General features: G+C 44.9%; 1 protein-coding gene across 1 annotated transcript in view; it reads left to right on the forward strand.

Annotated features, from left to right (window-relative positions):
* LOC118398814 (kinase D-interacting substrate of 220 kDa B-like) overlaps positions 1-17723 on the forward strand; it is a 49592-nt gene that overhangs the window by 13427 nt on the left and 18442 nt on the right. The window contains exons 12-20 of the mRNA XM_052471233.1: positions 4732-4909; positions 5340-5504; positions 8232-8411; positions 8891-9056; positions 9166-9317; positions 10946-11235; positions 11827-11967; positions 15823-16060; positions 16407-16495. Coding sequence (XP_052327193.1) covers positions 4732-4909; positions 5340-5504; positions 8232-8411; positions 8891-9056; positions 9166-9317; positions 10946-11235; positions 11827-11967; positions 15823-16060; positions 16407-16495 — 1599 coding nt within the window. The remainder of the gene's footprint in view (positions 1-4731; positions 4910-5339; positions 5505-8231; positions 8412-8890; positions 9057-9165; positions 9318-10945; positions 11236-11826; positions 11968-15822; positions 16061-16406; positions 16496-17723) is intronic.

A 17723-nucleotide genomic window follows, 5' to 3' on the forward strand; every position in this document is an offset into this window, starting at 1 on the left:
CCACAGGATGGTTGAGTTAACGTAGGCTAATGTGATTAGCATGAGGTTGTAAGTAACAAACGTTTTTTCCCAGGACATAGACATACCTGATATGGGCAGAAACCTTCAATACTTGTTCATCTAATTGCACTGTCCAATTTACAGTAGCTACCACAGTGAAACAATACCATGCTATTGTTTGAGGAGAGTGCACAGTTATGAACTTGAAAATATATTAATAAATCAATTAAGAACATTTGGGCAGTCTTGATACAACATTTTGAACAGATATGCAATGGTTTATTGGATCAGTCTAAAACTTTGCACATACACTGCTTCCATCTAGTGGCCAAAATCTAAATTGCGCCTGTTTCTTTTTTTCCTTTGTATTATCTTTTACCAGATCTAATGTTTTATATTCTCCTACATTAATTTCACATTTCCACAAGCTTTGTGAAATTGTTACATTTCAAATGGTATCAAGAATATGCATATCCTTGCTTCAGGTCCTGAGCTGCAGGCAGTTAGATTTGGGTATGTCATTTTAGGTGATTTTTTAAAAAAAATGTAAAGGGTCCGATCCTTAAGAGATTCAAAGGTGATCCTGTTCGCTTCCTGCGCACATTCTTTCACTCACAAAATAATTTAAGCATCCAAACCCCAACAGTGCGCTGTGCATCTGCAATTTGTTGAATGGAAAGAGATCAGTTACAAAACACCTGCAGGTATTGTAATGACATTCTGTGATTGTCATTAGGCCTACACTTGTAGCCTGAATTGATGTATCCACGGTTGTCCACGCGCGCCTCTGTCTCGGCCACTCATGTCCACGCGCGCCTTTGTCTCGGCCACTCATGTCCACGCGCGCCTCTGTCTCGGCCACTCATGTCCACGCGCGCCTTTGTCTCGGCCACTCATGTCCACGCGCGCCTCTGTCTCGGCCACTCATGTCCACGCGCGCCTTTGTCTCGGCCACTCATGTCCACGCGCGCCTTTGTCTCGGCCACTCATGTCCACGCGCGCCTCTGTCTCGGCCACTCATGTCCACGCGCGCCTTTGTCTCGGCCACTCATGTCCACGCGCGCCTTTGTCTCGGCCACTCATGTCCACGCGCGCCTCTGTCTCGGCCACTCATGTCCACGCGCGCCTTTGTCTCGGCCACTCATGTCCACGCGCGCCTTTGTCTCGGCCACTCATGTCCACGCGCGCCTCTGTCTCGGCCACTCATGTCCACGCGCGCCTTTGTCTCGGCCACTCATGTCCACGCGCGCCTTTGTCTCGGCCACTCATGTCCACGCGCGCCTTTGTCTCGGCCACTCATGTCCACGCGCGCCTCTGTCTCGGCCACTCATGTCCACGCGCGCCTTTGTCTCGGCCACTCATGTCCACGCGCGCCTTTGTCTCGGCCACTCATGTCCACGCGCGCCTCTGTCTCGGCCACTCATGTCCACGCGCGCCTTTGTCTCGGCCACTCATGTCCACGCGCGCCTCTGTCTCGGCCACTCATGTCCACGCGCGCCTTTGTCTCGGCCACTCATGTCCACGCGCGCCTTTGTCTCGGCCACTCATGTCCACGCGCGCCTCTGTCTCGGCCACTCATGTCCACGCGCGCCTCTGTCTCGGCCACTCATGTCCACGCGCGCCTCTGTCTCGGCCACTCATGTCCACGCGCGCCTCTGTCTCGGCCACTCATGTCCACGCGCGCCTCTGTCTCGGCCACTCATGTCCACGCGCGCCTCTGTCTCGGCCACTCATGTCCACGCGCGCCTCTGTCTCGGCCACTCATGTCCACGCGCGCCTCTGTCTCGGCCACTCATGTCCACGTGCGTCTCGCCTCTCATCTCCACTTTAACTCAAACCACAGTGGAACGTATACCACCTGGTTTCCAGTCCATTTGCAAATGTTTCATGTGGCTGACATGCAGTAATGTTAAATAATGGTGTTATAGCCTAATGGTGTTATAGCCTAATAGTTTTTTGGGCATGTTGTATTAATTGTGATATGTTTTACCGGCACGGCATACCCCCACTATTTATTTTGCCAGGATGCCGTACTGGACCGTACCACCTTACTTTCACCCCTGTATATATCTAAATTCAGCAAAAAAAGAAACGTCCCCTTTTCAGGACCCTGTCTTTCAAAGATAATTTGTAAAAAGCCAAGTTACTTCACAAATCTTCATTGTAAAGGTTTTAAACACTGTTTCCCATGTTTGTTCAATGAACCATAAACAATTAATGAACATGCACCTGTGGAACGGTCGTTAAGACAATACCAGCTTACAGACAGTAGGCAATTAAGGTCACAGTTATGAAAACATAGGACACTAAAAGAGGCCTTTCTACAGACTCTGAAAAACACCAAAAGAAAGTTGCCCAGAGTTCCTCCTCATCTGCGTGAACGTGCCTTAGGCATGCTGCAAGGAGGCAAGACTGCAGATGTGGCCAGGGCAATAAATGGTCATGTCCGTCCTGTGAGACGCCTAAGACTGGGCTACAGGGAGACAGGACAGACAGCTGATTGGCCTCGCAGTGGCAACAACAACTGCTCGAGTTACACCAGGAACACACAATCCCTCCATCAGTGCTCAGACTGTCCGCAATAGGCTGAGAGAGGCTGGCCTGAGGGCTTGTAGGCCCTTTATAAGGTAGGTCCTCACCAGACATCACCAGCAACAATGTCGCCTATGGGCACAAACCCACCGTCACTGGACCAGACAGGACTGGCAAAAAGTGCTCTTTACTGACGAGTTGCGGTTTTGTCTCACCAGGGGTGATGGTCGGATTCATGTTTACTGTCACCCTGAGGCCTGTACTCTGGAGCGGGATCGATTTGGAGGTGGAGGGTCTGGGACTGTGTGTCACAGCATCATCGGACTGTGCCTGCAATGACAACCAGCAATTTCAATGCTGTGCGTTACAGGGAAGACATCCTCCTCCCTCATGTGGTACTCTTCCTGCAGGCTCATCCTGACATGACCCTCCAGCATGATGACAATGCCACCAGCCATACTGCTCATTCTGTGCGTGATTTCCTGCAAGACAGGAATGTCAGTGTTCTGCCATGGCCAGTGAAGAGCCAGGATCTCAATCCCATTGAGCACGTCTGGGACCTGTTGGGTCGGACGGTGAGGGCGAGGGCCATTCCCCCCCAGAAATGTCTGGGAACTTGCAAGTGCCTTGGTGGAAGAGAGGGGTAACATCTCACAGCAAGAACTGGCAAATCTGGTGCAGTCCATGAGGAGGAGATGCACTGCAGTACTTAATGCAGCTGGTGGCCACACCAGATACTGACTATTACTTTTGATTTTGACCCCCCCCCTTTGTTCAGGAACACATTATTCCATTTCTGTTAGTCACATGTCTGTGGAACTTGTTCAGTTTATGTCTGTTGTTGAATCTTGTTATGTTCATACAAATATTCACACATGTTAAGTTTGCTGAAAATAAACGCAGTTGACAGTGAGAGGCGTTTCTTCTTTTTTGCTGAGTTTATATATAATGTATATATATACATTGTCCATAATTATTGGCACCATTTGACGAAGATGAGCAAAAAACTGTATAAAATAAATAATACAAATACTGATCTATATTGCGTGCTATTTTTTGTTGTTGAAATGGTTATTTTATACGAATAGAATTGCTTAACTAATAATCTCAAAAAGAGAGGGGTAAAAATGATTGGCACCCCTGGTTTCAATACTGATACTGAGCATTTTTCTCAAATGTTTAATGAGATTGTACACATTGGGAGGGATCTTAGACCTTTGCTCTATACAGCTTCTTTCCAGAGCTCTATTTTCATGTCATTAAACATAGCACCGGTTCCAATCCAAGTGCCAATGCCGTTTATCAAACTCCAGGCGGTGCTATGGTCAGGTGACATGAAAATACATATTTTTGGCCACTTGGACACAAGCATATGCAGAAAAGTATCTACATTTGTCAATTGCCATCTCAGCTACTGGACTTGAACCCAATTGAAAACCTCTTGTTTGAATTAAAGAGGGTAGTCCATAAGAGCAGACAAACTTTATCAAGGATTTGGAAAGATTCTGTTTGGAGGAATGGTCCCAACGTTTCAGCCAATCTCATGGAACATTTGAGAAAAAGGCTCCGTGTCGTTATTCTCGCAAGGGGAGGGTGCTAGAGTATTGAAAACAGGGGTCCACTATCTTCTTTAGATTTTTTTGTATTAATTGTTAAACAGAATCTCTCTGAGCAATTGTATTAGTCTTAAAATAATCAAATGTTTCAATTTTTTGGAGAACATAATATACTATATTATTTATTTTATGTTTTTTTTTTTGCTCATCTTTATCAAAGGATCCAGTGATAAGTAATCTGATACATGGAAAAAGAAAAGGAGAGCCACACACTCTAGGAACTCCGATGCAATCATTTAATAACCTAATAACCAACGTTTGGACAGACAAGCTGTCTTCATCAGGGCATAATGACAAACACTGAGGGTCACTAGTTGTACAGTGTCAAAGGACACACAGGTGTCTGTAATTATGGCCGGGTGTGGTCTGATAGCATTGGTTAATTCTCAGATATAAAAAATAACATACCAAAAACATGAATGGATATCATACGATCATAGATACAATTTGGCTACATAGGCCTACAAACATTTACAATGAATAGCAAAATCACAATCACAAGAAATACTTTGATCTGAAGCCAATGTTGATACCGAAGGGAGCAACGCTCTTTAAATTAAAGATACCAATCGTCTTTCTCTAGAGAGGTGACACCCCCCTCCACATTGCCATCCGTGGGCGGAGCCGCAGACTGGCGGAGCTCCTCCTTCGTAACCCTAAAGATGGCCGCCTGCTCTACAGGCCCAACAAGGCTGGCGAGACCCCCTACAACATCGACTGCAGCCACCAGAAGAGCATCCTCACCCAGATCTTTGGAGCCCGTAAGTTTCCTTACTCTCCTGCAGCTCAGTCACTTTCGCCAGTTAAAGGAAAATTCCACCCAAAAACAATCTTTTTGGTATTTGTTTCTTTAGTCTATTGTTGACTAATGAAAGTTTTCAAGATATGTAACTTTCAAAATACAGAAATCGTCCCTGTAATAATGCCTTTTTCAAGATATATACAACCTTGATTGCGGACAAGCAAAACATTTTGGGACTATGCCAACAATGGACTAATTAAACAAATACCAAAATATTGTTTTGGGGTGGTTTTCCTTTAATAGTCTAACTACTATAACCTTTGTGCTGGACGATAGGGTGTACAGAAATTGACAAAGAAAATTGGTACACACAAATTATACACTGTATGTACTCTCATCTAGAACTGTGTTGACTAACCTCATCCTATCTTTCTATGTGTCCCTCCCAGGACACCTGTCCCCTACTGAGTCTGATGGGGACATGCTGGGTTATGACCTGTACAGCAGTGCCCTGGCTGACATTCTCAGTGAGCCCACCATGCAGCCACCCATCTGTGTGGGACTGTACGCCCAGTGGGGCAGCGGCAAGTCTTTCTTGCTCAAGAAACTGGAGGGTAAGGAACTAGGCAGTCCTCTTGTCAAGGCTCCACTCACTTCTATACAAGAGTCTAAGCGTTTATTATACTGCTCAAATAGAACAGAGCTCAACTGTCAAACATAAAAAGAATGATATGTTAAACATGTTATACATGTTAATAATAAGATAGCTGTTAAGGCCAGGCATCACACCCTAATAGAGTAAATGTTTTTGTGTTGGAGAACAGAACGTTCTCCCAACACAATTACCAGACTAGATACAGTTGTATCTGTATGTAAACTTCTGACCCACTGGAATTGTGATTTAGTGAATTGTATGTACAGTTCAAGTCGGAAGTTTACACACACTTAGGTTGGAGTCATTAACTTGTTTTTCAACCACACAAATGTCTTGTTAACAAACTATAGTTTTGGCAAGTCGGTTAGGACATCTACTTTGTACATGACATAAGTCATTTTTCCAACAATTGTTTAAAGACAGATTATTTCACTTACAATTCACTGTATCACAATTCCAGTGGGTCATACCCACAGTTGACTGTGCCTTTAAACAGCTTGGAAAATGTCAGAAAATGATGTCATGGCTTTAGAAGCTTCTGATAGGCTAATTGACATCATTTGAGTCAATTGGAGGCCTACCTTCAAACTCAGGGCCTCTTTGCTTGACATCATGGGAAAATCAAAAGAAATTAGCCAAGACCCCAGAAAATAAATTGTAGACCTCCACAAGTCTGGTTCATCCTTGGGAGCAATTTCCAAACGCCTGAAGGTACCACGTTCATTTTTACAAACAATAGTACGCAAGTATACACACCATGGGACCAAGCAGCCGTCATACCACTCAGGAAGGAGGCGCATTCTGTCTCCTAGAGATGAACGTACTTTGGTGCGAAAAGTGCAAATCAATCCCAGAACAACAGCAAAGGACCTTGTGAAGATGCTGGAGGAAACCGGTACAAAAGTATCTATATCCACAGTAAAACGAGTCCTATATTGACATAACCTGATTGGCCGCTCAGCAAGGAAGAAGCCACTGCTCCAAAACCGCCATAAAACAGCCAGACTACGATTTGCAACTGCACATGGGGACAAAGATCGTACTTTTTGGAGAAATGTCCTCTGGTGTGATGAAAGGAGGAGGCTTGCAAGCCAAAGACCACCATCCCAACTGTGAAGCACGGGGGTGGCAGCATCATGTTGTGGGGGTGCTTTGCTGCAGGAGGGACTGGTGCACTTCACAAAATAGATGGCATAATGAGGGAGGAACATTATGTGGATATATTGAAGCAACATCTCAAGACATCAGTCAGGAAGTTAAAGCTTGGTTGCAAATGGGTCTTCCAAATGTACAATGACCCCAAGCATACTTCCAAAGTTGTATCAAAATTGGTTAAGGACAAGAAAGTCAAGGTATTGGAGTGGCCATCACAAAGCCCTGACCTCAATCGCATAGAACATTTGTGGGCAGAACTGAAAAAGCTTGTGTGAGCAAGGAGGCCTACAAACCTGACTCAGTTACACCAGCTCTGTCAGGAGGAATGGGCCAAATTTCACCCAACTTATTGTGGGAAGCTTGTGGAAGGCTAGCCAAAATGTTTGACCCAAGTTAAACTATTTTAAGGCTATGCTACCATATACTAATTGAGTGTATGTAAACTTCTGACCCACTGGGAATATGATGAAAAAAATAAATGCTGAAATAATTCATTCTCTCAACTCTTATTCTGACATTTCACATTCTTAAAATAAAGTGGTGATCCTAACTAACAGGGGACTTTTACTAGGATTAAATGTCAGGAATTGTGAAAAACTGAGTTTAAATGTATTTGGCCAAGGTGTATGTAAACTTCTGACTTCAACTATACATACTGTACGTTACATACTGTACTTTAACAATGCAATAATGCAACCAAACTTCAACAAGCAATGCAAACAAAAAAATCTGAAATATTGTTTACAAATATGCAAATTAAATGTGCATATTTACATATCACACAAATCCATTTTTCTGGACTCTGGAGGAAGTCAGCCTATATTAAAATGGTTAACATTGCTTAAAATACTCCAGGACCTGACTTATAGTAACATATTGAGGAGAAATACTTCTTTCTACCTGTAAAATACTATAGAAAGGTATGTAAAATTCATTTTTGGCAGATTTTTCTGAAGAAAATGTCATGTAGAGTAGAAATTTGACAATGTATCAACAATTCCCTATGTATATGTCTGAATAATAAGTTTAAGGATAACCACGCAACATTTGGTGAATGCAGATGCTTCCGAGGTTGAGAAACACGAGTTGGCGTGTAGGAAACGTCTGACTTCCAGGAAATGGCAGTTAAAGACAAGTACACTGAATTTAGACTTAGAAACAACAAACAGCTATTTAGACCCAATCACCATCTCTTCAAAGTAAGTTACTATATATAGTCCAGTTTGTTACATTCTCTATGAGATGGGCTTTTTAAATTGTGTGTGATTTAATGTAGTGGTTTGATATAATGGATCATCAACATTTTGACATTGTTGTTTTTACTTTTTGAGAAAATTAATATTTATGGTTCAAAATACCAAACAATCTCAAAATTCATAAGTAGACGCAAAAAAATGTAATTTTAGCCTGAGGTGCCTGGATTTAATATTAACAGATTATTTTGTCAGATACTTATAAGATTGAGTTTTACAGATGAACCTACAATCTCATAAGGATCTTTATCCTCCTTCCATCTCCTTCCTCTCTTCAGATGAGATGAAGACGTTTGCTGGCCAGCAGGTGGAGCCGTTGTTCCAGTTCTCCTGGCTGGTGGGGTTCATGTCCCTGCTGCTGTGTGGTTCTGTAGCTCTGGTCCTGGGCTTCACCGTCGACCCCAAGCTGGCCATCGCTGTCTCCCTCAGCCTGCTGGCCTTGCTCTATGTCTGCTTCGGTGAGACCGTCACTCTGTCATCCATTTTCTATGGTCTAGTAGTCGTTGCTATCCGTGATCGTTGGTACATCCCTACCCCCATTGACATTAAAATGGTTAAGCAAAGTTAAGGTTAGGTAAGGGCTATGGTTATAAGGTTAGGTTTAGGCTCCTGAGGATCCCGTAGCCTATGCTCCCGAGTGGCACAGCGGTCTAAGGCACTGCATCTCGGTGCTAGAGGCGTCACTACAGACCCTGGTTTGATTCCAGGCTGTATCACAACCATCCGTGATTGGGAATCCCCTAGGGCGGTGCACAATTGGCCACTTTCAATGACACAGTAAGAGCTCATTCTAACTATCTGTCTCTCTGGCTTTTCCAAACACTTTCAGTGACACAGTAAGAGTTTGACGCAGTAACTGTTTGTCTTCCTTTGTTTTGTAGTGGAGGCGGCTTTTAATGATCCAGTTAGGAGATAACAGTTTCCCTCTCTTGTGTAGTGGTGGTGTACTTCGGCAGTCGTCGAGAGGGTGAGAACTGGAGCTGGGCGTGGGTGATAAGTACCCGCTTGGCCCGACACATCGGTTACCTGGAGCTGCTACTCAAACTGATGTTTGTCAACCCCCCTGACCTGCCAGAGCAGACCACCCGCGCTCTGCCCGTCAGGTACACACACACACAAACCACGCATGTCCTGCCCGTCAGGTACCTTTATAAGTTGTAGTTTGTGTTTGACCGATTATTTAATGTCCACCCCTTCCCTTTACTGTTGCAGGTTCCTGTTCACTGACTACAACCGTCTGTCCAGTGTGGGAGGGGAGACCAGCCTGGCGGAGATGATAGCCACCCTGTCAGATGCCTGTGAGAGGGAGTTTGGCTTCATGGCCACCCGCCTCTTCAGGGTCTTCAAGACAGAGGAATCACAAGGTAACCAATGACCAGAGGAATCACTAGGCAATGACCAGAGGAATCACAAGGTAACCAATGACCAGAGGAATCACAAGGTAACCAATGACCAGAGGAATCACTAGGTAACCAATGACCAGAGGAATCACAAGGTAACCAATGACCAGAGGAATCACAAGGTAAACAATGACCAGAGGAATCACAAGGTAAACAATGACCAGAGGAATCACAAGGTAACCAATGACCAGAGGAATCACAAGGTAACCAATGCTAGAGGCAGTGCTAGAGGCAGTGCTAGAGGCGTCACTACAGACCCTGGTTTAATCCCAGGCTGTGTCACAACCGGCCCTGATCGGGAGTCCCATTGGGCGGTGCACAATTGGCCCAGCATCGTCCGGGTTAGGGGAGGGTTTGGCCGGGGCAGGCCGTCATTGTAAATAAGAATTAGTTCTTAACTGACTTACCTAGTTAAATAAATAAAAAAATCTAGTCATGAGCAGAGAATCACTAGGTAGTGGGCAGAGAATCACTAGGTAGTGGGCAGAGAATCACTAGGTAGTGGGCAGAGAATCACTAGGTAGTGAGCAGAGAATCACTAGGTAGTGGGCAGCGAATTACTAGGTAGTGAGCAGAGAATCACTAGGTAGTGGGCAGAGAATCACTAGGTAGTGGGCAGAGAATCACTAGGTAGTGGGCAGAGAACCACTAGGTAGTGGACAGAGAACCACTAGGTAGTGGGCAGAGAATCACTAGGTAGTGGACAGAGAACCACTAGGTAGTGGGCAGAGAACCACTAGGTAGTGGGCAGAGAATCACTAGGTAGTGGACAGAGAACCACTAGGTAGTGGGCAGAGAACCACTAGGTAGTGGACAGAGAACCACTAGGTAGTGGACAGAGAACCACTAGGTAGTGGGCAGAGAACCACTAGGTAGTGGGCAGAGAATCACTAGGTAGTGGGCAGAGAACCACTAGGTAGTGGACAGAGAACCACTAGGTAGTGGGCAGAGAATCACTAGGTAGTGGACAGAGAACCACTAGAACCACTAGGTAGTGGACAGAGAACCACTAGGTAGTGGACAGAGGTAGTGGGCATCACTAGGTAGTGGACAGAGAATCACTAGGTAGTGGAGTGGACAGAGAATCACTAGGTAGTGGACAGACAATCACTAGGTAGTGGAACCAGAGAACCACTAGGTAGTGGGCAGAGAACCACTAGGTAGTGGACAGAGAATCACTAGGTAGTGGACAGAGAACCACTAGGTAGTGGACAGAGAACCACTAGGTAGTGGGCAGAGAACCACTAGGTAGTGGGCAGAGAATCACTAGGTAGTGGGCAGAGAACCACTAGGTAGTGGACAGACAATCACTAGGTAGTGGCAAAGTAGTCAGGTCAGTTTACTTGATTGAATCCCCTTTGGGCAAATGTGTTTGACCTTATTGGCACTACTTTAAATCACTGTCGGTCACTACGTTTATAAATACACCAACCACATACTCTGGTGGTTTTCAGTAAGAACTAGGAACAAAGGGTTGTCTCACAGACAATGACAATAAACATTGTTGTTGCGCAAGTTTAGTCCGTAGCCTGCCTCCTGCTTCCAAATGCTTTTATGAATACTGAGTACTTTTAAAATGGATTGTATTTTAGGGAAGAAGAAGTGGAAGAAAACTTGCTGCGTTCCCTCCTTCGTCATCTTCATCTTCATCATGGGCTGCCTGATCACTGGCATGGCACTCCTCGCCGTCTTCAAGGTGGACGGGGCCAACCAGACGGTGAATGCCGTGCTGATCTCCATGGCCTGCGCAGTGGGCCTGGCACTGGTGCTTAACTGCCGGACCTGGTGGCAGGTGGCCGACTCGGTGCTCAACTCTCAGAGGAAGAGGCTGCACAGCGCTGCCAACAAGATGCACAAGCTCAAGAGCGAGGGTTTCATGAAGGTAGCGATGGAAGGCCAGTCGTATATATGCGCGCAAGCACTTGGAAACACATGCACAAAGCATACACACACACACACACACACACACACACACACACACACACACACACACACACACACACACACACACACACACACACACACACACACACACACACACACACCTGTTTGATTCTCCCTCTCACCATATCATTGGCTTGTAAGGCTAGTATGACCTTTCTCACCCATCCTCCTCCTCTCTCTGTCTCCATCTCTCCTTCTCTCTCTCTCCTCGCTCTCTCTCCTCCCCCTCTCTCCTCTCTCTCTTCCTCTCCTCTCCTTCTCTATCTCTCTCTCCCTCTTCCTCCCCTCCTTCTCACCCATCCTCCTCCTCTCTCCTCTCCTCTCTCTCTCTTTCTCCTCTCTCTTCCTCCTATCCCATCTTCCTCTCTCTCTCTCTCTCTCTCTCTCTCTCTTCCTCTCTCTCCTCTCTCTTCCTCTCTATCCTCTTTCTCTCTCACCTCTCTCTCTCTCATCTTCCTCTCTCTCTCTCTCTCTCTCTCTCTCTCTCTCTCTGTTCCTTCTCTCTCTCTCTTTCTCTCTCCTACCTCAGGTGTTGAAGAATGAGGTGGAGCTGATGGCGAGGATGGCTAAGACCATTGATGGCTTCACTCAGAACCAGACGCGTCTGGCTGTCATCATAGACGGCCTGGACTCCTGTGAACAGGACAAAGTACTGCAGATGCTGGATACGGTAAGACCGTCTCACCCTTTGTGTTGCCTTGGTCTGCAAATGTAATTATTTCCGAAGACAATCTTTCCCAAGAGAGCAAAGATTACCTAGTTATACTGTACATAGTTATACATCAGTCACAAAGTTTCCAGAAGCTGTCATGGTTTTTCTTATTATTTAAAGTAATAGAATTGTCTTTAATTTAATATTCAAGGGGCATGGTCATCTGAACCAGCTGTTTCTTGTTTACTAATGAAATCTTTGGTCTGAGGAAATAATGGATCTTTTATGCATGATGTCTTTGTAATAATAAGCAACATCCCTCATATGTTTAGAGCGATTTATCTAGACATTTGATAGTAGTCACAAAATCTAATATTTCAATGTCTTTTGCACATTGGGATAATGGAGTTATTAGGTAACTGTGAGCTATGGCAGAAAGAGTTTTAGAATAGATTAGAACAAAGTAATATACTGTATCCACCGCACGCACGCACACACACACCTTTTTTTCTCACACACCTCACCAGAACATACTAAGTGGGGTTCACTCTGGCTTTAGATTGCATTTATGGCAGTGGCAAATGACATCATAAATGTGCTTGATAAAAAGCCACATTGTGCTGCTCTGTTTGTTGATTTATCAACGGCATTTGATTCAGTTGACCATGAAGTGTTGCTAGCTAAACTCAGTAACATTGGTCTCGGTGAAGGGGCAGTAAATTGGTTTACGAACTATCTTTCTGACAGAACACAATGTGTATATGCTGACAATAGCTTTCTTCAGATTAATAGAGGTGTGCCCCAGGGTTCCATTTTAGCTCCTGTGTTGTTCTCAATTTGTATTAATAATTTGGGAAAGGGGATGCAACCAGCAAAGTTACATCTATATGTAGATGATACAGTCATATATTCATGTGCTCCTTCTCTAGTTCAGGCTGTTGAAGAGCTCCAGACTGCTTTTCAGTCACCGCAGGCCTCCCTTTATGGTCTCAAACTAGTCTTGAATGTACAAAAAAACAGAATTTGTGACCTTTACCAGAGCTAGAACTCTGCCAGAGAAGGTTAGCATTGTCACATCTGGTGGCTTATCCATTGACAAAGTGTCATCCTACAAATACCAAGATATATGGTTGGATGACAAGTTGTCCTTTTAAAGTTCATATGGATAACCTTGTGAGGAAGCTTAAATTGAAATTGGGTTTTCATTTTCGTAATAAGTCTTGATTCCCGCTTACGGCTAGAAATAAGCTTTTCATGCCACTTTTCTCTCTAATTGATTATGGTGACTTGTTGTATATGCATGCAACCTCCTCCATCTTACAGAGACCGGACTCTGTTTATCATGAATCCTTGCGCTTTATTACAAATACCAAGTCACTCACCCAACATTGCACCTTGTACCAAATGGTGGGTTGGAACTCACTTTATATGCGCAGAAAAACACATACAAATGTAGCTATCTACAAAGCCCTTTTGGGTAAACACCCCCTTTACCTCTATAGTCTGGTCTCCTTCACCACCACCAGTTACCATACCCGGTCTGCTAGGCGGTTGCTACTTATAGTCCCAGGACATTTACAGCATTAGCCAAGACTGCCTTCTCGTCTTGTGTACCAGTGGCATGTAGTCTACAATCCATACTTCATCTAGATATGTTAGTGCCACTGAATGAATTTAACATTTTGATAGGAAATTCTGTTACAGAGGAGTGGAAATGCTTTTTTTTAGGCTTGATCATGTTGTTGATGTGTATTGTTGAATGTTTGAATACTGTAATATAGTAATAATGGCGCCGGGGGAGATGGCTGCTGTTTTATGGGCTCCTAACCAATCGTGCTACTGTGTGTGTTTTTTCGTGTTATTTGTAACTTATTTTGTACGTGATGTTTCTGCCACCGTCTCGAGTGACCGAAAATAGCGTTTGGATTTCAGAACAGCGATTACTCCCCTCGTACTGGACAAAGATTTTTTTCTTTAATGAGTTGGACGCGAAGGATTTACTTCAGACACCGGACAATGCCCAAATCCCTGTCATTCACATAAAGAAGAGACAGTGATATAGGGGTCGTAGGTTGGGGTGCTATGTAAGAATCCAACGGCGAGTGGGTAACCCACTTCTACCATCAGTCCTATTAGCCAACGTGCAATCATTGGATAATAAACTAGATGAGCTCCTATCAAGACCATCCTACCAACATGACATTAAAAACTGTAATATCTTATGTTTCACCGTGTCGTGGCTAGACGACGACATGGATAACATACAGCTGGCTACGTTTTCCGTGAATCGGCAAGAGAGAACAGCTGCCTCCGGTAAGACAAGCGGTATTGGTATTTTATTAGAATCTCCATTAGCTGTTGCAAAAGCAGCAGCTACTCTTCATACCCCAACCAGAAGCATAACCTAACCAAAAGCCATGGATTACAGGCAACATCCGCACTAAGCTAAAGGGTAGAGCTGCCGCTTTCAAGGAGCAGAATCTAACCCAGACGCTTATAAGAAATCCTGCTATGGCCTCCGACAAACCATCAAACAGGCAAAGTGTCAATACAGGACTAAGATTGAATCCCCTACTACACTGGCTCCGACTATTTCTGACTACAAAGGGAAGCACAGACATGAGCTGCCCAGTGACACGAGCATACCAGACGAGCTAAATTACTTCTATGCACGCTTTGAGTCAAGCAACACTGAAGCATGCATGAGAGCCCCAGCTGTTCTGGATGACTGTGATCACGCTGTCCGTAGCCAATGTGATTCATTGATTACAGCTCAGCGTTCAACACCATAGTGCCCTCAAAGCTCATCACTAAGCTCAGGACCCTGACACTAAACACCTCCCTCTGGATCCTGGACTTCCTGATGGGCCGCCCCCAGGTGGTAAGGGTAGGTAACAACACATCTGCCACACTGATCCTAAACACGGGGGCCCCTCAGGGGTGCGTGCTCAGTCCCCTCCTGTAGTCCCTGTTCACCCACGACTGCGTGGCCAAGCACGACTCCAACACCATCATTACGTTTGCCGACGACACAACAGTGCTAGGCCTGATCCCCGACAACGATGAGACAGCCTATAGGGAGGAGGTCAGAGACCTGGCAGTGTGGTGCCAGGATAACAACCTCTCTCTCAATGTGATCAAGACAAAGGAGATGATTGTGGCCTACAGGAAAAGGAGGGCCGAGCACGCCCCCATTCTCATCAACGGGGCTGTAGTGGAGCAGGTTCAGAGCTTCAAGTTCCTTGGTGTCCACATCACCAAGGAACTATCATGGTCCAAACACACCAAGACAGTTGTGAAGAGGGCACGACAACGCCTATTCCCTGTCTGGAGACTGAAAAGATTTGGCATGGGTCCTCAGATCCTCAAAGTTCTACAGCTGCACCATCAAGAGCATCCTGACTGGTTGACTGGTATGGCGACTGCTCAGCCTCCGGCCTTAAGGCACGACATGTTTAGTCACTTTGCCTGTATCTACATGTACATATTACCTCAATTACCTCGACTAATCTATGCCCCCTCACATTGACTCTGTACCAGTACCCCCTGTATATAGCCTCGTTACTGTTATTTTATTGTTGCACTTTAATTATTTGTTATTTTTCTATTTTAATTTATTGTTTACGTTAGTTAATAATAGTTTCTTAATACTTATTTTTTCTTAACCGTGTTGTTGGTTAAGGGCTTGTGAGTAAGGATTTCACCTGTTGTATTCGGCTTATGTGACAAATAACATTTGATTTGTATTGATAGTTGCTGCTGCCTTGGCGTGGTCTTCCTTGAAAAAGAGACTCTGGGTCTCGATGGGCTTCTCCTGGTTAAATAAAGGCTAAATAAAAAAGAAAACATGTGTATCCTGTACCTCTCCACCAGGTGAGAGTGCTCTTCTCCAAAGGCCCCTTCATCTCCATCTTCGCCAGCGACCCCCACATCATCATCAAGGCCATCAACCAGAACCTGAACAGCGTGCTCAGGGACTCCAACATCAACGGTCATGACTACATGAGAAACATCGTCCACCTGCCGGTCTTCCTCAACAGCCGGGGGTTGAGCAGCGCCAGAAAGATGTGTGTGGCAGCGCCCGCTAACGGAGACACCGGAAACTCAGACGGTAATCCAAACCATTCAGACGGTAAAGACAGACTCACACACACACACACACACACACACACACACACACACACACACACACACACACACACACACACACACACACACACACACACACACACACACACACACCCTGTATGAAAGGAGCTGTAAAAATCTCAGACCACACACACAGGCATGTACACACATGAACACACACATTCAGGCATACACACAAATTAACACACTCACATCCACCTTCGCATTCAGATATGTACACCGGCACACACTTAACTGTATGTGTCAAATCATTGGCTAATATTAGGTCTGGTTTCTCATCTCCTGTCTTTGTTGATATCTGTGTTCAGGCTGGCATGAGGAGCTGGACAGGAAGCTATCCCAGCACAGCATCGGGGAGATGACCAAGTTTGGCAGCAAGACAACCCTGAACCGCAGGGTAAGAGAGAGAAGAGAGAGTGTGTGGGTGGATGGCCTGGTGCTTGACCCCAACCTGTTGGGTTCCCAAAGAGTACATGCATATGGATCAACACCGCCCATCACCAATAGTATGGTCAAAGGACTTCAGTGGTGTCATCATTAAATCAATGTAATAACCACATGTCTACACATTAACAGGTTGTCACTTGAAGGTGTTTTCATCTTATTCCTGCTTTTGTTTTCTGTTCAAAAGTACTGCACTATAAAGGAAATGGGGCCCCATTTGGCACGCAGTCAGTAAAAAGCCAATAGCTGTAAATACGCAATAGGAAATAACTACAACTTCTGTGTAATAGGATCTCTTGACTCAATTGTGTTTTTAGAACCCAGTGTGACTGTCCAACTACTGCACTTATTGTGACTTTAATCCAATGAGGCTTAATCCAATCTGCTGCGTTTCTCCCCTACCAAGCCACATGATGTGCAGTTTAGTGTGGCTTTAATGTGAGTGGAAGCAGCCTGATTGCTGCGTTCACCATTCTATTCCATATCACTCATCAGTCTGGCATTCCTCCACATTGAGACTGTTTGACCCTATGCTATGTCTGCACATCTATTGGAGAAAGGTCATAGTGATACGTGCGGTAAAACAGAATGGTGAACACCGATCAGGCTGCTTCCACCAGACTAATGCAACCACTCCAGCTGTAACCTACCCTAACCTTAAAGGGATGATCTGCAGTTGCTACATCCATGGACTTAATCAATTAATAATATGTACCCATTGATTGTTGAAGAATATAACTAATAAATGCCTCATGAGTTTAGTTCAACTGTCACACTCCATGAGAACCCAATGTTTGCAAACAACGTAAATGTAAACAAACACTGTATAGCCTCAAATCAGGGCTAAAACTATACTTTTGATATCATGGATGGTCTGTCCTTGTATCCGTAGCTCTGTCTATGAATTTGAGAGTGGTTACGTTTTTCCAGCCCCATCCCTCAGCTTTTTTACCAAAACAGTAGCCGGGTCACGCTTTGTTATATAACTGCAGATTACTCCTTTAACCTTAAACCCCCTCTTATTGAGACCCCAGGTGTTGGGTACTCAAGGGGCTATGCCAAATCTCAGCCTCAATTTGTCAACTTTTTCCATTATATTCCCATTTTCTCTACTTTTGAAACATAAGTACACTACGTGACCAAAAGTATGTGGACACGTGATCGTCGAACATCTTATTCCA

This window comes from Oncorhynchus keta, chromosome 19 (genome assembly GCF_023373465.1).
Source record: "Oncorhynchus keta strain PuntledgeMale-10-30-2019 chromosome 19, Oket_V2, whole genome shotgun sequence".
NCBI lineage: Eukaryota > Metazoa > Chordata > Actinopteri > Salmoniformes > Salmonidae > Oncorhynchus > Oncorhynchus keta.